We start from the raw sequence: 27,669 nt of genomic DNA, 5'->3' as shown, positions 1-27,669 counted from the left end.
GCTAAACGCATGAAACTCAAGAAGAATGAAGACCAAAGTGTGGACACTGTGCACCTTCTTAGAATTGGGAACAAAACACCCAGGGAAGGAGTTACAGAGACAAAGTTCGTAGCTGTGATGAAAGGATGGACCATTTAGAGACTGCTGTATCCAGGGATCCGTCCCATAATCAGCTTCTAAACGCTGACACCATTGCATACACTAGCAAGATCTTGCTGAAAGGACCCAAATATAGCTGTCTCTCTCTTTTTTTTTTTTTTTGGTTTTTTCGAGACAGGGTTTCTCTGTATAGCCCTGGCTGTCCTGGAACTCACTTTGTAGACCAGGCTGGCCTCGAACTCAGAAATCCGCCTGCCTCTGCCTCCCGAGTGCTGGGATTAAAGGCGTGCGCCACCACACCCGGCTGTATAGCTGTCTCTTGTGAGACGATGCCGGGGCCTAGCAAACACAGGAGTGGATGTTCACAGTCAGCTATTGGATGTATCACAGGGCTCCCAATGGAGAAGCTAGAGAAAGTAACCAAGGAGCTAAAGGGATCTGCAACCCTATTGTTGGAACAACATGATGTACTAACCAGAACCCTGGAGCTCTTGTCTCTAGCTGCATATGTATTGAAAGATGGCCTAGTCGGCCATCAATGGAAAGAGAGGCCCATTGGACTTGCCAACTTTATATGCCCCAATATAGGGGAATGCCAGGGCCAAAAGAATGGGAATGGGTGGGTAGGGAAGTGGGGGGCGCTATGGGGGACTTTTGGGATAGTATTGGAAATGTAATTGAGGAAAATATGTAATAAAAATATTAAAATAAAAAAAAAGAAACAAACTGATATTGATGTATGTATTTGGGAATAACATTCAAAGTTAATAAAAATCCAAAAAGGCAAATTGTTTACCTGAGAATTTCATAATTTCATTTTTTGGTAATAGCTAAGTAATATTCCATTGTGTAGATGTGCCATACTTTTTATTATTCATTCATCAGTTGCATCTAGGTCTTTTCAGTTCTTGGCAGTTGTGAAAGAGCAGTGGTAAGCATGTATGTATATGTCTCCCTGTAGTAAGGTGCTGAGTTAGATGTCAAGAAGTGGTATAACCGGATCATGTGGTAGATCTATTTCCAGTTTTTTTGAGGAACCCATTAGGGGAATTTGTTCACACAGTTACAGAAGCTGAATCCTATATAGATTATTTGAAAACTAGAGAATAAGGAAGGCTGGTGGTTGGGCTTAGCTCAATTTCAAAGGTATTAGAACCACAGGAGCCAACACTGGGATTCTCATCCAAGGTCCAAGGCCTGAGAACCACGGGTCATCACATCCAAAGGGAAGAGAGGAGTATGTTCCAGGTTCAGAAGAGAGCAAAAGTTAACACTATCCAAGAAGAATTAATATACCATAAAATGAGGTTTTGTCAATGTACACAATATTATAACAACCCCATAATTACGATATGAAACATTTCTATCATGTCCTAAGTCTTCATTGTCTTCGTTATCATTACTTCCTCTCCTCTCATACTCCTCCTTTGATTCCCTGACATTTTGCTAGTGCCTAGGTGGCAAAAAAGACATCATATGTAGTATCCATCCCTTTGTGTCTTGACAGAATGCATTTGAAATCAACCATGTTGCATATTACCAACAGTTTGTTCTCTTCATGTATAAGTGTTATTCATTGTATGTGTAGTCTGTGTTTATCTATTTGATGGACATTATAGTAGTTTCTAGAATTTGTATATTATAAATGATGCTGGTATAAACACACACAATGTGTGTGTGTGTGTGTCGGCCAGAGGACAATGTCAAGTGTCCTCATCAATTGTTTTCCAACAACAGTCTTTCACTTAACCTGGAACTAACCACTTTGGTTAGACTGGCTGGGTAGAAGTGTTTACAGACCCTCCTGCCTCTGCTTCTAGGTCTGAGATTCTAGCTATGTGCTGCCATGCCTGGCTTCTGTGCCAGCTGGAGATCTGAGCTCAGGTCCTCATGATTTTGTATGCTTTACCGACTGAGCCGTCTTTCTATCCTCTGTTTTCAATTATTTTAGGTAAGTGATAAGAACAATAGCTTTATAAGGTATATAATAATAAATTTACAATAAAATGCTAATTGTTTTAAAATCCATTATATCAGTTTATGGTTCTGTAGGAAGGACATATGGTTTCCGGTCCATAGTGCTTTTAAAATGAATATAAGCCTACTCATACTTGATCTTTGGTTATGTTAACTTTCATATGTTACTGTTTTAAAACTGTGTAAAAATAAATAGCTAGATATGATGCAGTCTAATTGTTTTAGATTGTTCCAGTAGAATGATGCTGAATAAAATACATTTCTCTACCAAATAAATGTCCCAAGTGATATTTCAGGCTCAAATATCACTCTGCTAGAGAGTAATTTTTTTAAGTGATATTTTCTTGAAATAGTAAAAAATCCCCTGGAAGCAAATTTGATAGGATTCTTTCACCAAGGTGTATCAGCACCATTTTCCAGAAGCCTAGCTAAGAGTTGGGAATAGACAGGCAGAATGTGGGCACCTGAGTCTCAGGGCAGCAGGCTAGAGGACGTCTTGGAGTAGTGAATAAAGGGTAAGATCAGGAAAAGACATGTAGTCCAGAATGATGAGGTAGGGGCCTGCTTTCTGTCTTAGGATCTGTGGGAACAGAGAGGAATCTCAAATTTTATCTTGTGAGCCTGCAGTGATAGAGGGAGCCTGTGGGTGTTTGAGAGGGTGTCAGTACTACGATGCACTTGCTGTGCCAATATTAGTGATCCCATCACAGCCATCAATAAAACACCCAGATTTTCCTGGAAACCTATAGTTCCTGACTATTTATAGCTCCATTTAGTTTGCCTTCTCTCCTTGTCCACTTTCCAGGGTAATGTTTGTTTATTTAAAAAAGATGTCACGTCATCTTTTCAGTGACGTCTATGATAGGAAAGATCAAATGTAAGTTGTTGGGAAATTTTTTCATGGAATCAACGACTTGCTAGGGAAAATGCATGCCCAAGAGTGATGTCATCTGTGAGGATTCCATGCTCCTTTGTCTCCTGGGGACCTTCTGGGGACCAACTAGCTCAAAGCATGGTTTCAGGTAGAACAATATCAAAATGATGTTACATGTGAAGGCCAAGTGTCCTATGAGTTTCAGTAAACTTCGTTGCCATAGTAGTAAGGTGCCAATGTTAGGACCCTCATGAGAAGAGTATTGAAAGGGAAGGCAGTGTTCTCAAGGACTCTAAGCATAGGCTTGAGAATAGTCATATCTTGCCTGTCATAACTTTGATGTGTCCCTTTCACCTGGAAACATACTCGACATTGCTGGGTACATGCAGCACGTTGGACCCAAGATGCCTCCCATTTTGCTTGCTTTGGAGCAGGAGCTATAGCATCTGATCTTTGCAGTGGCATCATCAGTTTTCTTGGTGTGTTTTGTGGTCCAGGCACATCTAGGTGTATAAGTCACTGCTTGTTTGCTCTACTCAACTTTAAAAGATTGCAAATACAGAGATGTTGTGATAGGCAGCCGCTTTCCTGGCCATATTCCAACTCTGTTCTGGAGACAGTGTTGCAATGAATTCTGACCTTGTTTGTAAAACTAACAAAATATTCAGGAGCTGGGTAACGGAATTAACCAGAAAGAAGATCATTTGGGCATCTGGTTCCTGTCCTGTAGTCATGGCCTTGCTGATAGGGACAAGACATTGATCAAGCTACTTGTCTCTTGTGGCTCTCAGAGTTGTTGTGGGATGAGGGCCTTGGTTAGAGGATTTCAAAGAGCCTTGTTTCCTTGACTGCCTTGCCATGAGAATCTCTATCACCACCAGGCCAGGCCGACCACTCTGAGACATAGCTTTTGTCGTATTGTATTGTATATTTCGAATCTGTTAGGTATGGGTGCAGTAAAGTATTCCTCAGAAGAAGCAAGCAACCTTTTCTCATATTTTGGATATAAATGTATGCACTAGTGTAAACTTTAGTAAGACAGGAAAATAAAAGAGCATTTAGCATGTCCATTGGTTAATGGAATTGTGTCATGCCTTTGTCCGATTTGAATTTTAAATCAGTCAGGACAGAAAACAGATTCCTTCTGGGTGCCACATGGGAGTGGAATGAGAGGTTTAGAAAGCAGTGAGCCTGGGTTGTGACTCTGGCTTCTCTACTCACCAGCGCTCTGACCCTGGGCAATCAGCTTTGTTTCCTTGTAACTTCCCTGGTACTAATCCTTTTGCGAAATCCACATTTATATATACTCTTGAACCATGACTTGGAGACTAGTCCTAGAATCAGTTCGTCTTCATCTTAATCTTCCGGATGGCAGCTGGATCCTCAACATGTTTTAAATTCCTGTGTGTCTACTCACTGACCATCAGATACTGGCCTGGGTATCTTCAAAACTCCACAGTTGTTCTGGCCTTCCCAGGTATGAAACTTGATTGGTCTAAGGGTAGAGCTCAGATATCAGGTTATCTCTCCTAGATAACCTTCTGTGCCGTCTGCCTCAAGACCCATTTTTAGTTCTTGAATTTTGGTTTCGTTAAAAAAGCACAGACATAGAAGAATATGTTTCCCTTTTAATCCCAGGTGTGGAGGCATGGGGTTACTTCAGACTGTCTGCAGCAGCTGACTATGATTTGCCTCGTGCCAATCAGAGGCATAGTTTTGCCAGCTGCAGATAGTTTCTAAAATGTGTGATGTTTGGAACTCTGGGAACTTTCCAGAGGGTACATAAATGCTAGGGCCCTGAAAGGAAGGGTTGGTGGTTGTTTGGGGTGGGGGTGGGGGGTGGGGTTGGATGCAGTTTGTTAGTAGTTATGCTGAAAGAAGAAACAAAGAGAAAAATAGATTCAGGGATCGCTATCTTTCTCCTCTATCCTTCTTTTTCTTCTATCTAGTGATAGGGTGAAGCTGGGAAGAGAAAGGTTGGGAAAAAGAACCTATGACGTAGCAAAGGCTGGCTACACCCATTGTTTTAACCCTACTATGGCCATGTGAAGTCACACAGTGGTCTCACAGCAGTACTCAGGTGGGAGGAATGCCTTGTCACTGGGGTCAGACCCAGAGCTTATATACTGAGAGGGAAGTTGAGACATTGCGGTAGATTGGTCTGATTTCTTCTTTTGGTGTCCTTTATCCTCTATCCTACATACTTTTCCCAAATTAATTTTTATTTTGGTCCTTTAGCTTTCAGGTATATAATCTCTAGCAGTTTACTGATGTTTTTTTTTTTTTTTTTTTTTTTTTTTACAAATTCTCTGCTTATTGTTAATATATTCACATTTTGTACAAAAGGTGCTTCTTTTGGTATGGCCTTAAACATGGGAATCTGGGAATTTCCCAGAGTGCCTCAGTGAGCTCCAAGGAGTGGAGAAACATTGGTGAATGACTACTCCGGATTAAGTAATGAAGTTGAGCCTGACTAGGGAATTAGTTATCTCTTCCACTAGAGGGCGCCGGTCACCAAAGTTTAAGGATTATTTCAAAGTATGTCTGCTTTAGGGACTTGTGGGTCAGCGATAAATACACTTCACAACATTTGTTACGAGTGTATAAAAACACACTAGAAAACATTAGAAACTGAAACGTTTGTCTGGTTACAACTCAACTCCAGTTGAGAGCAAAGATCGAAGTTTTGTTTTTGTTTTCGAGACCGGTTTCTCTGGGTAGCCCTGGCTGTCCTGTACTTGGCTCTGTAGATTAGGCTGGACTCGAACTCCCAGAGATCCATCTGCCTCTGCCTCTGGAGTCCTCAGATTAAAGTCATGTGTCATGCTGCCGGGCAAGATCAAATCTTAAAACATGAGCTCCTGTGCCTTTTCAGTTCTACAACCTGAAAATGTGTGTCAGCATCCATGCAGTGCCTGCAGACACAGTAGCAGCTTGACTAGAAGTTATGCACCTTCGCTGACTTTGACAGCCACAAACAAATCGAGTCTACATCCCTGTGCTGGTCAGAGAGACAGTATTGACTCCGGGCAGAGCGTTGCTTTTTCCTCTTGTAAATGAATGCATTTCCTCTTGCCTTTTGCCTTTTGCCCAAGGAGGTCATAACTGACTCTCGCATACATTCCCAGCAGTCTTTGGCTCGTCATAAACCCTAGTAGTCCACTGTGACTAGGTTTTGCATGTGGAGGCTGGGGTTTAGGACCTTTACAATTTCCTATGCAACCTATGCGTTTTGAGCTGAGAGCTTGCATAGTAGATACATGGGATGAAGATTCTTCTCTTTGCTCCCAAGCTCCCCACACCCTGGATCCTGGTCAGGGAGGTGTGGGTCAAGTATTCAAAGCCTTTGGATTCATTGAAGAAATTCTGGGAAGATAAAAAGGTAGGCGTGCACTGCATCCCTTCTTTCCTTTAAGAGAGGGCCCAGTTATTCAGAAGGCTTGAATGGGGCACATGAAGTGGCCTTAGGTGCCCAGCCCAAATGTTATTTGACAGAGTTTTGAGAGAAATGCCTTATCTTCATAGGCTTTACAGCTGGCTTCTCAGAACTTGGCCTTTGGTGGTGTGATGGTTTGAATAAGAATGGCCACCATAGGCTCCTATACTTGAAAGTTTGCTCACCAGGGAGTGGCACTATTTGAAAGGATTAGAAGGATTAGCAGGACTGGGTGGTGGTGATGCATGCCTTTGATCCCAATACTTGGGGGATAAAGGCTGAGGCAGGCAAATCTCTGTGAATTTGAGGCAAGTCTGGTATACAGAGTTTCAGGAAAGCCAGGGCTACATGAAGAAGCCCTGTCTCAGCAAACAAACAAGCAAACCACAAGGGTTAGGAGATGTGGCCCAAGGTGTCTCTTCACAGCTGTAGTAGAATAACTAAGACAGATGGTACACAGAAGGTGCTGATTAAATGTGTATTGAATTGCCCACAGGGACGGGAAATGTTCAGACACAGTTTCCACTCGTCCTGGTCTGGCTGCCTGTTGGCATCCGATAACCAGGAGGAGCACTAGCACCACTCTACCTTTGTCTCCAGACTCTCCCACAGAATCCTCAGTGTTCAGTAATGCCTACCCGTTCACCCCAGGTCTCTCTTTCCTCTCTGCGAGGGTGGGCCAGTTAGAATGTGCAGTGGGAGTAGAAACTGTTTATCCTATCTCTGGGGCCTTAGATGAGTTGATTTCATGCACTTTAGTTTTCTAGAAGCTAGTGTTGGTGCTGTGTCCCAGCTTCATCCTGAAATGGATCTCCCCCCCTCCTCCCCGCCCCCTGTTTATTTATTTATTTTTCAAAAACTGCCCAGAACCTCACAGCTCTGGAGCAGGCTTTTCTTTACAGAGCTCCTTAACTTGACGCCAAGTCCTGGTCTATCTTCCCTTTCAATTATCAGTCCGAAAAGCCAGGTGGCTGAATGACAGATTTTTTTCCTCCAATCGCTCCCAGCTCTTAAAATCCATAATTTTGATTCAGGTTTCTAGTCATCCACTAGGTCGCGCTGTGTGACAAGAGATCTGTAGATCTTGAACCCCCGGGAACCCAGGACTCGAAGGGAGAAGAGGTGGGAACAGAAGAGAGGGAGAGAGAGGATAGGCCGATCCTGGGGATATGGCCACAGGAGTAAGACCCACAGGAAGCAACTAGACTCAATAAATACAGCCAGCTGTGCTTCAGTCAGCAAAAAAACCACCGGTTTACTGCAAACCTAACAGATTCCAAGGAGGAGTTAAGAAATAAACGCACCATTGACAGGCATCGGATAGGAGGGGGGTTCTACCATGTTTGTCCCCTTACTGGAGTCAAGCTTACAGGACCCAGGAGACCATACAATTCAGACTTTAGGCTGCGAGGATTTGAATTGCCCCATGGCCCCTTACGAATAAGCTTGCTTGGATACATTTGTGACTGTCTCCTTTACCGGCAAGTCGCGCCCCCCACGCCCCCAGAACCACTAAATCTTGCCCAGGGATTGTTTTTCAGAGGGCGATAAGGGCTTCTATAGCTGTTGGTTTGCCTCACCCACCTTTCTTGCAGCATATCTCTCCCCCCCCCCCCAGCCTCCCCGGCTAAGAAGGACTTGAGCAAAAGGAGCCCCTGCCTGGGTGCCGCTCTAGGCTGGAGAGGATGTTTGTGTCCAGAAGTCTTTTTCACTCAGTCTTCAGGCTGCAGACTGAGCAAGAGGAAGACAGGGATAGACACTCTCCACTCGGGCAGCTCTCCCTTTCTAGATAGGGAGTGTCATTGTGCTTGTGTGTGTGTGTGTTTGTGTCCTTCTATGGCTGGTGTAGTCATTCACCTTCACAGTGGGGTGCTGGGACCATGGCCCTGGTCTGTCCTGTTGTCACCTTCCTTCACATGTCTGGGGACCATACTGGACGCTTTTCCCTACATGTGCATTTCCTGCTGAAGAGCAGGCTTGGAAGCTGAGGTTCCCTTCAGGCATGAAGAGGGGGCTCGCTGCTCCTGGGTGGCTCTGAGCATCACAGGGATATAAAAGATCAGCTGTGTCACACACATTGGTGTTTGCATCTTCCAAATGCGCTCACACCCTGGCTGGAGGGTCTAGTCAGACACCAGAACTGTGGAGACATGAAGGAAAAGCCTGCGCATTGTGTGGGCGCTTTGTGCAAGTTGCTCAGCGGCCTTTGAGTGGGCCCTGCGTGCTCCAAGAATGTGCAGAGGTGGTGGCCATTCTCATTTTTCTCGTTTCTTTTCTTCCAGGCTCCTCACTTGCTCTGGTTAGCTCTGGCCAGAGGCCGCCCGTGCGTGGGGCAAGGCACAAGGGAACTGGGCAAAAGCGTGCAGAGTTTTGGTCAATCCAAACACTAATGTGCCTAGAGCAGGGAAGTCAAATGTGCAGAGGTGAGATCAAGCATGGAAGAAAGGCTTAAGTCAGGTGTGCTCGCAGCTTCTGCTACCAAGGGGCGGTCTACTCCAGGGTCCAGAGAGCTCTCCTGTTTCCAGTACCCACTAGCCCAACCCTGCTGAGGCGACGTCTCTGGGCTTCAAGGGGCGGGAAATTCGCGGAGCGAGTTCTGAGCTCACAAACGCGTGTAGGAATCCATCTTCGAGCCCTTTCCGGATAACAACGTGTGACTACTGGACGCTTCATCCCATGCGTCTTGTACAATTTGGCAACTTCAAGTGCCAGACTCCCACTGCGTCCAAGGGGTGGAGTGCCGGGAACCGGGGAGCTGCAGAAAAGAGCCCGTGTGCTGGCGGAGTGTCCGGCTCCTAGTTGGCCTTCTCAGTAGCACGCGCGTGCGTGCGAGCGTCCCTGAGTGAGCTCCTTTCCGTCCTTTTCACCTCTAGGAATTTTTTAGGGAAGAGCTGCCTGAAGCCCCAATGTGGGTCAGATTTTACTCTTAAACTGACAAGAAATTTCTATGGCGAATAAAACTTGTTCTTGAATGTTCCCTTGGGATGCCCCCCCCCCCGCCCCAGGTACCAATAACTTTCCTCTCCCTCCCTCCAGACTGAATCGAAGCCTCCCATCTCTATCCTGAAAAACTAGGTTAGACAGACAGGCCTGGGAAAGCCATCCTAGCCCTGAGCCGGGAGCAGGCAGGCGGCTGTCGGAGTTTTCAAAGTCGCGCCTTGGAGACTGGGAAAGACAGAGGCCCGCCGCGTGCACAGACAGTTAGTTAATGGAAAGCCTGTAAATCGGTTTTAAGTGCACCCAGGACAGAGGGGGAGGAAGGTGGACGTGGGGACGGTGGCGGCCGGAGATGTAATGGTGAGGGACAAAGGGGATGCCCATCCCGCTGGTCTGAAACGAAGATCCGTTCCCCCCTTCTCCATTGTTCTTATTTTAGAAAAATAAACGTATTAAAGAAACTCGTTGGGTTAGGGAAACCCGAGCCCCCTAGCCCGCCCCAAGCGGAGGAGTCCGCGGCCTCCCTTGGCAGGGAACCCGGCTGCGGCTGTCCCCCTCTCTCCCTCCCTCCTCCCCGCCCCCGGAGGGGCATTGCTACTACGGCGATCGCCACCTCACGCCGAAGGAATGCTCGAAGTATGCACACGTTCCCAAAAGTAGACCTCCTTCACCGCCGAGGAGCATACATCACCCGTGGCAGCCTTCCACCTTCTCAGGCGTTTCGTAACCGAGTAAACTGAGAGCCGGGAACAGCCCTCTATTAAGTAGCCCGCGGCGCGGAGTCTCTTCCCAGTCGGCAAAGGCGGCCGCTGCAGACCCGTCCGCCGGCAGCTGCGTTCAGTCCCCCTGCCTCCGCTCGCTCCGCGCACTAGGCGCTGCTGCTGGGCGCTCCCGCCGCCTTTTCCACACCCGCGGCCGCCAGGTGCTCCCGGAGCGCAGCGCCCTCCCAGGCCCAGGGGGTCCCACGCGCAGGCTGCTGGACGCCGGCTCCCTCTGTCACCTCCGGCTCAGGTCAGTCTGGCTTCTGTTCCCCACCCCAACCCCCACTCCCCGCGGCCTTTCCCAAAGATAACTGGGGAAAGTGGCTTCTTGCTTGCACCTTAACCCGGGGCTGGCAGAACGCCCCACAGGGGCTGCTTGGCTTTGGAAGCGATTGATTAGTGTGCCCGAGATAGATCTGTGGCACAGGAGATTGGCGGTTTCTTTGGAGTTTTGGAGGGAGAAGGAAAGGTGGCTTGTTTGTGTGCCAAGTGGGACTCAATGTATCCATCTGTAGGGTAATGTCCTCTATAGTCTCTGTCGCTTTCAGTGAAGAGCACGGGCTGCATAGGTCGCTCTTTATAATCTGGTGGCTTTGTCAGGGATGCCAAGCTTGCAGCAGGGACACAAGGCATTGCCGGAAAACGAAGTGAAGTACTGTACGCTCCGCGAAGAATTCCATGGAGGGCCAGTGGAAAGCGCTCCAGCTTGGCGAGACTAGGCGCTAGTCGCATCTCCAGATGCTCTGGGGGGAGCTGCCCTGGCTCCATCCTCCACTGCTTTCAAAGTGCTGCTGGGTTGGTTAGGCCAGTAGCTTCTGAGACTTCCTTTTTGGGTTCCTCCTGAATGCACTGGGATTAAGTTTTACCCAGGGTCAGTCAATGGGACCTTTGAGGAGGGTTCTCCTCCAGTCTTTGAGTGCACAGATCAGAGTGTGTGGAGTCAGTGCATTTGAGAGCAGTTGACAAATGGGACCTGCATCTGGCTTCCTCAGCCACCGTCCCCTGACCAATTCAGATCTCTGGCATACACCTCCTCTCAGTTCCAAGGTTAGAGTCTTCTAAAGAATATTGGGGTGGGATTGGGGGAGGAGGGCGAAGAAACAAGTCTAAGCTCGTCCTTGGCTAGGTAGCCTTTATAGAAGACATAGGTGACGCCTGGAATCTAGATGGGCCCACGAAACATATGTGTGCCTGTGTGTGCGTTTGAAAAAAAGGTTAACTTGAGAGAGTTAAGAAGTCGGCTCCTTCCAGCAAGGGGTGGGGGAGGGGCGATTTGTCCGAAAGGGACCAGTTCCCATAGTGCCCCCACTCCAGCAGTTGATTCATTTTCATTCATGAGGGGAAGTGAGGGAAATCCTACTGCCACGTAAGGGCTACCGCTTTCAGACATCTATGTCTGAGAATGCTCAATGAAGTGTTGCTAAGCACTCCGATAAATGTTTTGGCTAAGAAGGAGAGAGACGTTTTTCTTTAAAACGTATACGAACGGAATTCTTGGCTGGCGGAGATGGCTGAGTTATTCATCAGATACCCCAAAGAGAGGTGATTCATTCTTGATGCTGAGACAGGAAGCCGATAGGTGGCGCACTAGACTAAGATAAACTCTTCCAAAACTCAAGTTTTTTGTTCAACCTTTTAACCCCGCCCCCAAGAAAACTGCACACCGATTTTTGTGGGTAGGTTACCACCCTTTAGCTTTTCGTGAGCACAACTGCCGACTGCATTCTAAATTATTATATCAGCGTTATGGCCGGGTGTTGACAACAATGAAGCATTCATGCTTTTTTAATCTTTACAAATTTTGACTAATGTAGGAAAGGGTTTGAATGTTGTTAATTAGGGGGAGAAGACATTACTAAAATCCCTTAGATCCCAGAGCTGTGCCAAAATTTTAATACTGGCTTCATAAAAAGGAGCTCTGGGCAATTTGGCTTGCCTGCTCATCAGACATGTAAAATGCAATTTACACTCGGATGAGGAAAGCTGCCCTAACCCTTGTGCCAATGATTTGGAAAGGCAAGGTTGGAGACTGTCAGTTCTTTTTTTTCTCAAGGAGAGCCCAACCTTTGGCTTATTTTTGAATTCCCAAGCACAAATGGGGGAGTGCTCCCCGCTATTTGTCATGAGGCCTATGGTGTAGCCTTAAAGTAATGTGTGCACTTCTGAATCTCCTCGTTCTGTTTTTGCATTTGGCCACAGACACCTTCCCAGTCCAGCTAATTGCTGGTAACTTTTGTTCCTGGATTGGATCATAGAATATACTAGGGCAGTCCTTTCTGCTGCTAAAATAGCTACTGTGTGTTGAGAAAGTAAAAAGGATGAGTGGAACTCTTTGCCGTTAAGGAAGAAATCTATTTGCAAAGGCAGGAAAAATTAAGAACCTTCTCACCTCTGGGGGTTGTATTAGTTTTAATCTTCCAGCATTAAGAAATAGCTAAACACAAGGAAGAATTATTGCGGTTTGTACAATCTAAGAATGTTTGGGAAACAGACAAGGGCATTTTTCTTTTTCTACGGCTTCGTCTCTTTTTATTATGCATTTTAGAGTTGGTCCCCTCTCATCTTTGGTAAAGGTTTTATCAGATGTGAAAACGACATGGTTATCAGAAGAACTGGGGTTCATTTGGGCCTTCCTCATCCCTCTGTAATCTATTCCAGATCTTAAAGACATACTTGAATATTTTTAGTTAGGATAAACTGGAGAAAATAGAATAAATGAGGTTTATTATTATTATTATTATTATTATTATTATTATTATCAAATTACCCTGGGACCACTAAAGCACAGTTACCTAAAGAGGTCAGCAGTTAGGGAAAAGCAGCCAAATGAAATCCCCATCTGGAAGACACATTTGGTTGAGTCAGGGATAAAATGACCTCTAAATTATCCATCACCTTGGCAGTATGAAGTCATGTGCGGTCTGGTCAGGCCTTTACAGGGCACCAGGCAGCAGCAGCTCCCTGGGGGAAGAGTATCCTCTTTAAACTAGAATTTCTTACTAGTGCCCTGATTAAACCTATTGGAAGAGTTTGACTTCCATGGTTCCACAATGGGTCCATTATGTGCTGGGCTGGGCCCTGTTGTTTTATAGGCAGATTTGGCTCGGTTCTGGTCCATGTTTAAGCTCTAGTCTAACCTTGTTCGTGGCCTGCTCAGGCTGGGTTCTGATGGATCACTGCTTCCTCCTGCAGATCCCTTCATGAGGCTGTGAGCTTGAGGCCCAAATATGCAGACCAGGCTTCCCCGAGCGCTGGCCGCCCTGGGTGTGGCCCTACTCCTGTCTTCCATTGAGGCAGAAGGTAAAATGTTTTTACTTCTCCTATGACAAGTGAAACTGCAGAGGTCAAGAAAGGAAAGGACTTTCATCTCCTGCTTCTGTTGCTTGGCCTGTTTTCTCTGCACTTCTCGGGTGCTTTCTCTTCTTCAGAGAAACACCTGCCTTCTGAGGTGTGTCCGTTTCTGAACTTTAAAGGTCCAGCTCGTTTATTCTGCTTCCACTCTTCTGTACAGTGCTGTGTGGTCTCCTTGCGCTTGTCTCTGCAGTGTGCTGTCCACACTGCCACCTGCACTGCCGCCTTCCTTGACGATCAGTCCCCTGGATAGGGCGACAACTGTATCCAGCTCTGTCAAGAGGATTCCCGACGTCTGGACACCAGGAACCTCAGAATATGGACATCTTTATAGGATCAGCAGCGGATCACCTGGGTCAGGACTGTGACCTTGGTGACAACATGAAATAAAAGACTCCAACACTGCCAGCCCCGAGAGCGTCTGGTTTTCCTTTCTTTTCTTTTTGAGCAGATTAGGTTGGGTAGGCAGACTTTCAGACAAAGGAGCCAACCTTCAACCTGCCAGTAGCTAGGGGAGGTGGGTGGGTGGGTGGGGGATGAGTGACAAGCAGAAACTGACTCCTAGGGGGTGCTCACTCGATCTAGAGGACTCTGCTGTTTGCGTTTGGTTCTGAAGTTTCTAAAGCACGCATCCCAGAACAACCCAGCTGTGGGGGAGGGGTGGCTCGGCTCCGTGCCAGGGTTTCCAGCCTGGAGGCGGCTGGGATCCGGGCACCCCTTTGGCTTGCTCTTGCGTTTGCCTGGCTCAGGGAGACCTGGCCGCGTCTAATGTCAGCGTCTTGGCACTAGGTGGTCAGGGACACCACAATGTGACTCCAACCCCCCCCCCCCCGGCTCCTTGTACCCTGCCGTCTAGAAAACTTTTGTTAGACTTTTAACCTAATTTCCGTTTTGTTTGGTGCACTTAGTGCTTTAATGTCTCAGTATTTATTGAGGAAGCCACTTCCATGTAATAATCTTAGCGGCCCTTTCAATTATCATTCGGGACTTTGCAAACTAATCGTATTCCGCAAGATAAACGGGCTAATCTTAAAAAGTCCCTTTATCCTCTTCAATTAAAAAATGCCTTTAATGAAGTTAGGGAGGAGATGTCTGTCGGCTCTGGAAATTCCAGGGTAGGTTGTGTTGCTACTAAAGTGGTTAGGTATGTGGGGCTGTTTCTTGACCATCCTGATTAAAAAAAAAATGTCCTACTTCAAAACTATAGGTATAGAGAGTTAATGTTAGGGAACCAACCATAGCGCACTGCTCCTGGCCTGGCTTTTGTGATGGATGAGTCTGATCTTCCCTCCTGAAGGAGTATTCTGATGAGGTGTCCTTTCAGCAATCCTTGCTGTGACGTCAGTTAGGAAGGAATTTTATTTGAGAAACTTCTGGAAGCACTACTGAAGATATTTTTAGATAAATCACTGAAGTGGCCTGTTTGTTGCTCATTAAGAAAATAGTTCTTTGAAAATAAAAGTTTTGAGAATTCTTAAGTATAGGGTTAGGTTGGTGATTATGCTAAGTGGAAAACATCTCTTAAGTGGTATTGACCAGGCAGCAAAATACAGTTAAAAAGGACATTATACGATATGTCTTTATGATTAGCTCATATTTTATCTTCTAACTTTATATTAATTTCCATATGATGTAGTTGGTTTTTCCTCAATCTTTCTTAAGCTCATGTCTCTTCCTCCTTTAGGCCAGTGTGCTTTAATAAAATTCATTTTTGGATTGCTTTCTAGTTTGGCAGTGTCAGACAGAAATGTGAGGCACAAATGTAAGCCATCCGTATAACTCCAACATTTCTTATAGTCATATAAGTAAAACAAAAGGGAAGAGAAAAATTGATTTTAATGTAAAGGGTCTTAACACACTATTTTTGTTTCAACATGCAAGTGATAGACACAGCATCAGCTAGCACTTCTGCATTTCTGTGCTAAGTTTTGGAAGCTGGACGTGGACTTTTTACACTTGTAAGCACATTTCATTATGGACTGGCCACACTTCATGCGCTCGGTAGCCACATGTGGCTGTTTGCCCCTTGTTGGGCTGCTCAGCCCTGGTGTTAACTACTAACTAAAAGGCCCCAGGAGCCTAGAGAAGGCTAACAAAATTTGTGGCCAAAGTCTTTCTGGAGACGTTGGGCTATGAAATAGAATTTTTCTCCCTGAAATCTTTCTGTGAGGGTATTTCAAAATTTCAGCTTGCCCCTCTGTGTACAGTCTTCTGGTAGGGTAGCCAAAGTTACTTTTTTTTTATTTTAATTTTAATTTTTTTGGTGTGGCTCATATATGCTCTTGTAGTTCTATGGATAATTTTTATTTGCTTTTTTTATATGCAGAAAGCACAGTTTTTCATGTTAATTGAAATTATTTTAAAATTTACATCTTACCTTCAAAAAATCATAACATTTTCACCGTGCTTCCATTTGTATGGTTAAATTGTGTTACCATGCTAGGTTACTGTGTCCTATAGAAGTAAAGACAAAGGTGATTTTTAAAAAATTTTTGTCTTAAGTGGATATTAAATAGACTAGCAAAGTTAAAACTTTCTCTAGTTTAAGATTAAATCCAGGTATGGACCTAGGTTGTGTGAGTTAGTCTGGGTTTGGGTAACATATATTAATAGATTTTTAGAAAAATTAGCTTTGCATTAAATAGCTAATGGTTATTATTCCTTGAAAACTGGACACATTTTTCATTAATCTAGAATTTGAGATGGACATAAAATTTGTGAAATTCAGTTTTAATTTTTGTATTATTTATAGCTTATACCATATAATAAACAATCATTATCAATTTTCAGTGATTTTAATCCATGCCTTTAATAATAATTGCCTTGCATCTAGATTAAGAATATATATATATATATATATATATATATATATATATGATATAATGTACACACACATATGTATTTCCTCTCACAATCCTTCCTTCATCCCTCCTCCCCTTCTAATGAAAGGGACTGTTTGGCTGTAGGTGTCTGCATCTGTCTGAATCAGCTGCTAGGTGGAGCTCCTCAGAGGACAGCCATGCTAGACTCCTGTCTGCAAGCATAACAAAATGTCATTAATAGCATCAGGGATTAGTGCTTGCCCATGGGATGGGTCTGAAGTTGAGCTGGTTATTGGTTGGCCATTCCCTCAGTCTCTGCTTCATCCCCTGGATAAATTTTGGGTTGAAAGTCTTGTGGGTGGGTTGGTGTCCCTGTTGCTCCATAGGGATTCCTGTCTGGCTACAGGAGGTGACCTCTTCAGGCTCCATATCCCCAGTGCTCTGAGTCACAGCTAAGGTCACCACCACTGATTCTTGGGGGCCTCCCTTATCCCAGGTCTCTGTCTCCTGGAGATACTCCCTACCTCTGTCTGCCCCACTGTCAGTTGCAGATTTCCATTTATTCAGTGCTGTTTCTAATATACAACAAAACATTCAAACCAGAGAATGTAGATGTCATCTATCCTGATGGTTTTATTTTCCAGATGAGGAAGTGAGAGTTCCTGGAGTTGATATTTTATTGTAGCTTTTAGATTTGCTTTGTCTTAGCATATTATACACATTGACTTATCTATCTGTCCACCCACCCACCCATTCATCTATCCATCAACCCATTCACTCAACCATCCATTCTTCCATCTGCCCACCCACTCATAAGTTTCTAGCATGGTTACTACATAGCGCAGACAGGATCCAGGACCAGTGGGCTAGTGCTGATTTTCCTTTGTACCTAGGAACTGTTCAACTTGGCCAATTTAATGGAAAATACATATTTTATAATGTGTATCAAGTAAATCATTGCTTGTCTGAAGTGTTAATTTTCAGCTGCTATTTTTGGTATTTATAAATGCAAACAACATGCACTTTGGTAGCATTAGATGCTCAATAATTAAGTTAATGCCTCTGGAATATAACAGACTCATCACACTTTGTACATTCCAAGGCTTCTCTAACACTGAGAAAATATCCTTTCCAGTGTTATTTCAAAGATCAGAACAAAGATCTTACTAGTTTTTCAAGTTGATATTTTAATGTGCCTTTTATATTTGCTTTGTCTGTAATATTATATTATATTCACCTATCCATCTATCCACCCATCCACCCATCCATACATCCATCCATCCATCCATCCATCCATCCATCCATCCATCAACTATCCATTTGTTTATTTCTGCCATTCTTGGTTATAGACTTTTGTTGGGTACTCTAATTGAAAAAAGGTTATTTTTCTTTAAGCCAAGACAGACACACCAATTTTAAAATTGTTTGAACAAGTGGGTGACGTTAATATATCAAATTCTATCTAAATACATACTAGTGGTATAGTGGTGAGCACAGCTACCTTCCAAATTCTATCTATATTTGAGTTGCAGATGTCAATGTGATACATATATATTATTGGGCAGATATTCTTTTAATAATGACTTTTCAGAGAATAAAAAAATATGTATGTACACATTAACAGATAGTATAAATGTCCTAAAATTTCTGATTGAAACATTTCTTCTGTTTACATTTAATCTAATGTGGCAGAAAACTATACAGACTGCAAGATAAAATTATTGATACCCATAAGCTATAATGACTTCATTTGAATTTCTCTTGTAAATCAATGATTGCAGGGCCTATAGTTAGGTTATTACAAAGACAAACCTGACAAAACAAGTAAAATGTCTAAATGTCTGCACATTATACAGAAGACACCGAATACATTTCACATAGTATGATCATTCCTACCATACCCTAAATCCTATAGCTTGTGTAACAGAAATCTCATTAGAATTCTACTTTCTTTTCACAGTATTTTGATACTAAAAACATTATGTTTAAGTATAAAATTAAATTACCAGTTATAAATACTCAAGGTTTTGTTTCTTCATGATAAGAAGCCAGGTTTTATGAATCAGATTATTATTTATAATTTTAATTATGTTACCCTTGGCTTGGCTATGATGGTTTGCACTTACAAACTGTATATAGCTAGTTAGTGTTTGTACTATGACTATATCAGTATTATTTTAGGGAACACCTAGACTCTGTGACGATGTGATAGTGGTTGTGATTTATTTTAACATAAAAATCTTCCCAAATCAATAAAAACATGTATCTGTACTGATTTAAATAGATGTGGGTTACACCCTCACATATACTTCATTATGTTTTTCATAATAAATCACAAAATATGTAAATCAATGACAGTCTTGAAATGCTGCATATTTGGTAAAATGAACCAGAATGCAGAGTAGAGGTGTTCTGCTTTTCACACATTGCTAGGCCATTTTCCCTGCTTTCAAATCCCAGTCACCACATCTGGGTTTCCACGAGCCTCTTACAATCCTCTAAAATGTTCAAGAATTTTCCCCCACAGTCATTTTTTCAGTCTATCTGGAATGCTGGTCACTTGGACATCAACAAGGTGGGCCGCTGCTGACCTTCAGCAGTTCTAACCTAATGTCCGCTCCTTCAGGTCAATTTCCAAGGTTGGTGGTACTATTTTTCCATGTACTGATTTTTTTTTTAAAGCTGCTCAGGCCGGTTGTGTCTGCCTTTGCATTAAATTTGTCCTGAGCCATTGCTATCAGAAGAATATTTTATAATGATATTCTTAATACCCATCATCCCATTAACATCTGTTGCATGCTCCCTATGTATACTAAGGGATGACTTCAGCTAAATATTGCAAGATGGTTCCAGACAGAAGAATGCTGAATGATTAAACCACGCATGTAGATTAATAGTTCTAATCTCACTGCCTGTGTATGGATGGTAAGAGAGTAACATTCATTCTTCTAGTGTATCCAATAAAAATAAAGCCATCTCCTACAGTTGGAAGTGGCAGTTTATTAAAGCAGATGTTTGCCTGATGAGTTTCGTTTCCTTTCAAAATCTGCTATGGATGTTAAAGATGGCTCTAATCCCCATTCAATTCTGACGTGTGTCTCAGAGCTATTACTGCACTTCAATTGACTTTCACAAAATTCGAAGGGGAGATCTCTTAAAACAGAGATACACCTTCTCACTCCCAGTGAGTCATGTCTGTAGACTAAGACTAAGACGTTTAAAGAAGCAAATGGCTGAAAGTCATCTGTGTTGAACTTGCTTCAAGTGTAATGATTTTCAAAGCATCGACCATGCACTGACAGTGAGTCAGTCCAATGCTGCATGAGGAGGCATGAACATTGTGTGGAGAATATCATTATAAAATATTTCAGGAATGTCTTTGTGTAATGACTACTGTACATGGAGGCTTTTGTTCATTGTGGGAAACTAAAAGCGAGTCAAACATTTCATTGACACATGCATGATGCTGTACAGTTTTGTATGTAGACTGTTCCTCTTTGTACTTCACAGTTATTTCTGTCATTGCGTTCTCCAAGATTTTATGCAAGTCATGTCTTCCATTGCTGATCCTTTGTTTCTATTTCCTTTCAAGTTCTGTAAATAATTGCTCTTCACTATACATTGATGTTGTCTTTTCATAATTAACCATTGTTTTTTAAAGGGCCACACTGGCATTTTTACTTAAAAATGCTACTTCTAGTATGGACTGTGCCCCCTATAAAGGCAATGACCATGTTGGTTTACACCTTGGGAACACAGCAAACTGGTGTAAATGGGCAGAATATAAATTTTATAAACATTTCTAGCACTGTCTATATACTCATAAACCATTAACATCTCATTTTAATACTTTTCTTATTTTAATATGAATATACATTTAAATGTATGTTTCCTAGTGAGACATATTTACTTTTTTATGATTTATCTTTTCCATTCAAATACATTTTAAAAGCTTCTGCCACAGACTGAGATGTACCAAGCAACAATGCAGAGGTTGAACCCAAACCATCAGCGATTTTCTTTCTACATTATAAAAGAGTATGGTGTCAGTGTTCTAAATTAACGTCTATGGTTGTAAGCAGGTTGTGATTTGGCATGCTTGTTCAAAGTGCACTCAGCATGTATTGAATTTCCTTAATTGTTATGTGAATTGTTTGCATATGTGGTTATTATATGTGATTTCATTGTTCTCGTATCCAAACATGTTTCGATTCTGCTTGATTTTGCTGGTCATTCTTGAATGGCTTAGCAACTCAAGTATCAAGTGTTCCGTGGCTGTCTTCTGTAATTTGTACACTTCCTGATGTTTTGTCATATCCTGTCAGCTTTTAATTTTTTTTCTGATCCAACAAGATATCTTTTATATTTGTTGGAAACAAATTTATGCAAAGACAACTTTAGTAAGCTTTGCTCAACACAATTCTTCATTAATCACATTAACCATTTTCTCACACTGGAAAACACAACTGATCTCAACTCTCTTTTTGCAGTTGACCCACCTTCCGACTTGAATTTTAAAATTATAGATGAAAATACTGTTCATATGTCATGGGAGAGACCAGTTGATCCAATTGTGGGTTACAGAATAACAGTGGACCCTACAACAGGTGAGTTTCAAGATGCTGAGGTTTTTGGACAGAGACATCAAGAGTATATAGTTTGCCAAACCTCACATTTAACTGTAGGGAGGGCAAGAATGAGCAAGCCAGAGGGATTTGGTTGATGTCACCAGTTTTTTGGCGGACTCAGAGCTACAGATTTGGATCCCAATATTTTCAGTAAACAACACAAAGTAAAACAAAAGTTATTTTGGATGTCCTATTGTGTTATCGACAGTGTTAATTAACCATGTTGCCCAAGTTTGGAGAACCAATATCAAATATGGTGGGAGTGTAATCATTTGCATTGGCTAAATGATAAGAAGTCTTCATTGGTTGGCAGTGAACATAGATTTTGCCAAGATTGCTAATCACTATATCTTACTTATATGTCTTGGCCTTTTAGAATACCAGCAGTTTAAAATGCTTTCTCATCAGGGAGATTAAAAAAAAAAAAGACAGTATGGCCAAAGAACTGAAGAAAGAGTGAAAACTTCACCCTTTCCTGTTTCTCTCTAAGTAAATTTGGTCAATGGCTTCATTTATTCTAAAGAATACTCTAAAACAACCCAAATAGGGGTCATACAGTTTCTAGATACTGGGAATATTGACTCTCAATGTTCAAAATGAGTACCACAAGGATCCAATATCCCCATGTTCCACAGTGCTCCGGTTATTGTATGTGGCCCACATAGAAACCAGGAGCATTTCTTAGAGTCTTGCTATATATGCTACCTTTCTTAATTATGCTTTGTGAAATATTTAATATAATTGATATGTAATATATCATATATACGATAATATATAATGCTATATACAATGTAAATAATATAATATAATTGAAATATTCAGTCAATTCAGAGGACTATTGGTATTAATTAGCATATGGCCCACATTTGAATGTGTTTTTTTCTATCTTTCTGTTCTCTTCTAATTTATAACTTAAAGTTAAATTATTTTGACTCATATCTTATTTATAAAATTGATATGTTTTTGGTCTGCTATTCTGACATACCTTTAATTTAGGAGGATTTCAAGCCTTTTAAGTTTTGAGTGTGATTGTCAGATAAAGGCAATACTTTTGCATATATTACTTTTCTAAAAATGCAAGGCCTTATTTTTGGAAGACTGTTAAGAATAACTCTTGAATGTCTTGACAAATGCAAACGGTAAAAGTTTCAGTTTTGGAGTACATTTAGACTTCTTTGTAGTATCTTATTTTCAGGAAAGTTTATGTTGTATTCTTATTTTTCTTTTTGTGTTTTCAGATGGGCCTACTAAAGAATTTACCCTTGCAGCAAGTACCACTGAAACTCTATTATCAGATCTTATTCCTGAAACACAGTATGTGGTGACTATAACTTCCTATAATGAAGTAGAAGAAAGTGTGCCAGTAATAGGTCAACTAACAAGTAAGAACGCATACAATTTTAAGTACTTTAATTATTTTTTTCTGTTAGTTTTGTTTTTAAATTTGAAATAATTTTGGTATATTTTAAATTAAAATACGATTATGTCACTTCCTTCTCTTTATCCCTCCCCACCCCTCAGAAAACCCTCCCTCAATCTCCTTCCATGTCCTCCCCAATTTCAAATTGATAGCCTATTTTTCTTTGATTATTACTGTTACATAGATAGATACACATATATGTATTTTGCAGACAATTTTCCAGCTTCAGGTTTAATCTCCTATTATATAGGCAACATATAAGTACCACTTTCTACAATTCTAGTTATTAGAGGTTATGAACAGTTCATTTGCGCCTTTAACCTTAGTCTCAAGAAGGAGCACAATAATGTAAAAACCCTTTTGAAGTATCTCTAACAGTTCCTCAAAATAATTCATTTGTAAGGAAATCCTTGTTTGGCACTTTGACCAGCTGGACAAGACCAAACATTTGAAATACTATATTAAAAAGCAATGTATGTGTTATGTTTTTACTATATATATATTTTTTGGTTAATGATGGGCTTTTGACTCAGTTCAAACAGGTGGTCCTACAAAGCCAGGGGAGAAGAAACCTGGAAAAACAGAAATACAAAGTGAGTTTCTTTCTGTATTTTTGCTTGGGTTTGTAGAAGTCACAACTGCACTGTAGTAGATGTTCTCATTATAGACAAAGCTTAATCATATTCCCTATGTTAACAGATATAAGCTTTCTCTAGAAGGAGTAGATAACAGAGAAATGTATAAGTAAAAACTCATAAACCTTGAGGTCTAACCTTCAGCCAATATTTCCTCCTCCTATAAGTTGATAGCAATAGATGGTACTTACAGATATATGGGAGCAGACTGAGAGGATCTTAGTAGTTGAAGCAACTCAAGAGCTGTGAAATACACTTTAGGTGTACTTGCAGATTGAACTCATCCCTGGGATATTTCTGTTACCTTGGCTGATGACGTCAGCTTTCCCAATCTTCCCAGAGTTTCTGCAGCCCATCCATCTCTAAGGACTTGGTGAATTCATAACCAGATGAAAAACACTTTTATTTATTCCGGCTGTGAGGCGCTTCCCCTCCATTGTCTGACACTGCTTTGTGTGACTTGCTAGAGTGAACTCCCAAGGAGTTTCTTGGATTTCTGATTTTGCCACTTTGTAAGCTGGATTTATGACCCAGACTGATCATAAAAACATTATAAACACAAAGCCCTCTTTCTCTGGAGCATTTCCTTCTAGATCAGTTTATCATTTCCTCAGATGTCCAATAATCTAAAATGAAGTTTCTCTTATGCAGTTACATTAATATTTTCTCCAAACTATCAATATTTATTCTAAATCAAAATATTCTGCCAGATATGGGTTTTTAATAGACTAAAATTGCCCTATTAAACAGCATATAATTGTCTTGCACAATTTTCCAAGATCTTTTCCTGCTCCTCTTTGCCAAATACTTTTTTATTATCTACCAACTAACTTCAAGGACAAAGACATCTTCAGAAATCCACTAAATGTTGCCTTGCAAATATGGATTTTCATGAAAACCAACTTGACTCCTTGACCACGGAAGAAGGAAATATAATGTGAGGTCATAAGAGTCCATTGCATTCTAATCCCTTAAGGATGCCATATGGACATTTGGGCTTTTGACTTAGCAGTATTTCCTCCTTTTGTTTAATAATGGAGATTTTAGTTGTCAAATTTGAGTACATAGATAACAAAGACATAGATAGTTTGGCTACTTTGCATGACGTTATGCATAGACTACCCTGACTATAAACTTAGACGTTTAGATTGGAAAATATGACAGACTATTAAAACATTTGTTCTGCTCTTCAACCCAGACCAAATCTGCCTGAAGAGCACAGATTGATTTTATCTGTTGATAAATAACAAAACTGGAGGAGACACTGTTGACATTTCTTTTGTGTGTCTCCCAGATGTTTTATGTAATCTTCATTTGGGGAAAATGAAAGATATGGTTCAGAAAAACAGGTTGTCACTGCATGTGCTCTGATTGCAGTATCCTGGGTAGCGTATCACATGTCTAGTCAGTTCTTTGCTATCATGCATAGCAATGTAAAGGCATCCTGTCCCATACACGGATCTTCATATGTGCACTAATATTACTTCAGTGTAATTTTAAGGTTGTATATTCTTTTAAGTGTGTAGATTGAAAACAGTGGGTCAGATATATTCTAATGAAGATTTCTGAAATGTTAGGCTGTGCTTTTTAAAAGACAGACTGATTTCATCAGTTAAAAATTTGTCAAATTCATTTCAGAGTGCTCTGTCAGTGCCTGGACCGACCTAGTGTTTCTTGTGGACGGCTCCTGGAGTGTGGGAAGAAATAATTTCAAGTACATTTTAGACTTCATTGTTGCTCTGGTGTCTGCATTTGACATTGGGGAGGAGAAGACAAGGGTTGGAGTTGTTCAGTACAGCTCAGATACCAGGACTGAATTTAACTTAAATCAGTATTACCGAAGAGAAGACCTCCTTGCTGCAGTTAAAAAAATACCATACAAAGGCGGCAACACAATGACAGGTATGTTTTAGAGATTATATTATTGTTTAAAATAAATGAAATGTTTATTTTGAAAAGAAATTTAAGAAACTGGTTATATAGTTAGCACCTTTGGAATTAGTATCTTAGTCTTTAACTTTGGCAAAATGGGTGCCTACAGTAAGTGAAAATATTTCTTTTTTCCTTCAGGGGATGCCATTGATTACTTAGTTAAAAACACTTTTACTGAATCTGCTGGCTCACGAGCTGGCTTTCCTAAAGTGGCAATTATTATCACGGATGGCAAGTCTCAGGACGAAGTGGAAATTCCAGCCCGGGAGCTTCGGAATATTGGAGTTGAGGTTTTCTCTCTGGGTAGGTTAAGTCTGACTGGCCATTTTCTTTCTAGCTCTCCTCTAGTACACTTGATGCTTGAGAAGATAAAGGTTGATTCCTCAGGGAAGGATGCTGTCAAAAGTGCTTACTGCATTTTATAGGAAAGCATGTTGCCAAGTTGTCTTCGAGTAAAAATTCTACTTATCTCTTTCCTCATAAAACTTTCTGAGCATATGGATGAAGTGAGCTGATAGTCACATGCTTTGCCAGGTCTCTACTTTTCAACGAACACTCTGCCAGTGGTTCTAATAAAGCTCCTCCTTGTGTTATCATTAAGTGGATTTTATGCATTTTCTGCACTACACCATACTTGAAATATTCACAGGTCTCTAGCTCATTCAGCACTTTGTAGTAAAAAAAAATTATCTTTACAGATGGCAGAGACAAGCAATGGCATAGTTAGAATGGAGGCTCTCTCCATTAATTGTTTGTTTTCCTCCTGGCTGGACATTGTGAAATTATAAAACCCTTTGTCACTGAACATTTGTTTTTCATCTACTATCATCTATATCTATTATCTATCTACCTACTTACCTACCTACCTATCATCTATCTACCTATATACCTTCTCTCTCTCTCTCTCTCTCCATTCCTCCCTCTATCTATCTGTCATATATTTGAGACTGGGTCTCAATATGTAGGTCTGGCTGTCCTTGAACTCACAGAAATCTTCAACCCTCTGCCTCCTAATGCTAGGATTAAAGGCACGTGCCAAAGCAACTCTGGATTTTGAATTAAAAAGGGTCAAAATATCTTCAGTTTTACAAGACTAAGAAATACTGCCAAAAGATTCTTACAGTTGGTACATTTCCCATTTCATCATATTCCCCACCCTTTTGTTTTTAAGGCATTAAAGCTGCAGATGCAAAAGAACTCAAACAAATCGCATCCACACCTTCCCTGAACCATGTGTTCAATGTGGCCAATTTTGATGCAATTGTGGACATCCAGAATGAGATAATCTCCCAGGTGTGTTCAGGAGTTGATGAGCAGCTTGGTGAGTTGGTCAGTGGAGAAGAAGGTGAGTGCTTGTTTCTTGAGGGGGGCATATGTGCCAGCTCTTTCTGACAGTGGCTCCTGCTTTGCAGGCATTCTAGAATAGACATATCTTAACCACTTCTTCCAGTGATTGACCGGTGTCTGAACTCAACTTGTTAATACCTTGGAATTATTTTCTCTCTCCATTGGAAGATTTGACAAAATATTTATTTTTCTGTGAAGTTTCTGAACATTTTTTGGGGTGAGGGGAAATTTTTGATTAGATATAGTTTATTTAATATTTTAATTTTAGTTAAAACATTTTAAAATATGTCAGGTTTCTTCTCTTTCCTTCCTCTAAGCTACTCTATGTGCCTCTTTGCTTCCCTTCAAGTTAATGAATTTTTTTTGTTCATTATTGTTTCGTATATATTTGTGTGCCTGTGTGAAAATGCATAAATATATAAATACAACCTGCTGAATCTCTTTAGTGTTACGTGTATGTATATAATTTCAAGGATGCACTTGGTATTGGAGAAGCATTAGGGGCTCTCCTCTGGGAAAATCTACTTCTATTCTCAGGATTCCTTAGTTGCCTACAGTCTTTGTCTAAGGGTAGAACCTCATGAGATTCCCCTCCTCCATAGATTAGACTTTTATAAAAGTCTTTTGGCATATATTGTCTATGCATAATCAGGCTTTTCTGGGAGTCAATTTAATTATTTTATACTCAGACTTAAGCACTGGCAGATTGCAGACAATTATTTTTAGCATTCTAGAACATACGTGACTAACAGCATCACTTCTACCAGCCCCTAAGGACAAGGACTTTCCACTATCAGGTGTCCCCTAATATGTTCAAGTCTTAGGCATCTTTCAGAGTTCAGGTCAGTTTGATACTCCCACATCTGGAACGCTTTCCCGTTTCTCTCAGTTATTACTTCTAAGTACATAGAGGAGAGAAGAGGTATTTCCAAAGGATATTTTGCAAGTATCCATCTGAACACCGAAAATCCTGGTACTTCCCCATGATGGTCTCCATCCACTCTGGGAATTGACAGATGGTTGAGTGTAGCTTGCCCATGGCGCCATCTTCAATCCTATTTTCATAAGTTCCTTGGCTTTACTTCTCCCATAGCTTCTCATCCTTTCTGAATCCTTTCTGTTTCTCTACTGTCTATTGGGGATAACTTTCCCTCACCCTGAGTCTGTATCATCATAAAATCTGTATGTCCACTTTCACTTTACTGGGATTATCTCTCTTTATTTTAAACAGGTTAATTATTAGTGGAATGCAGCTTTGTGAGTGCCCAGATCAGGCGAGGCTTTTGTTGTGCCCCTATTTGAATTTTCCTGCATGGGTAGTGATGACCACATCACAGCATCTATACTGGAACATGAAAATAAAGACAAGGAGTAAAATGCCAAATTCGACATGAAAAGTTTGGACAGAGAAGGATTAAACATTAAATATACTTTCATCAAAATTGATGAA

The 27,669-nt window shown here is 41.5% G+C and overlaps 1 protein-coding gene across 2 annotated transcripts in view; it reads left to right on the top strand.

Annotated features, from left to right (window-relative positions):
• The first annotated feature begins 10,004 nt into the window (after positions 1-10,004).
• Positions 10,005-27,669, top strand: part of Col12a1 (collagen type XII alpha 1 chain) — a 119,993-nt gene continuing 102,328 nt past the window's right edge. For both annotated transcript variants that reach the window (XM_021172383.3, XM_021172385.3), the window contains exons 1-8: positions 10,005-10,334; positions 13,277-13,384; positions 20,748-20,864; positions 22,124-22,267; positions 22,839-22,898; positions 24,579-24,842; positions 25,011-25,175; positions 26,044-26,217. In XM_021172383.3, coding sequence (XP_021028042.1) covers positions 13,312-13,384; positions 20,748-20,864; positions 22,124-22,267; positions 22,839-22,898; positions 24,579-24,842; positions 25,011-25,175; positions 26,044-26,217 — 997 coding nt within the window. In that variant the 5' untranslated portion in view covers positions 10,005-10,334; positions 13,277-13,311. The remainder of the gene's footprint in view (positions 10,335-13,276; positions 13,385-20,747; positions 20,865-22,123; positions 22,268-22,838; positions 22,899-24,578; positions 24,843-25,010; positions 25,176-26,043; positions 26,218-27,669) is intronic.

Source organism: Mus caroli, unplaced genomic scaffold (genome assembly GCF_978045245.1).
Source record: "Mus caroli unplaced genomic scaffold, Mus_caroli_1 scaffold_11, whole genome shotgun sequence".
NCBI classification, from domain to species: domain Eukaryota; kingdom Metazoa; phylum Chordata; class Mammalia; order Rodentia; family Muridae; genus Mus; species Mus caroli.
This window is presented reverse-complemented; position numbering and strand designations above follow the sequence as displayed.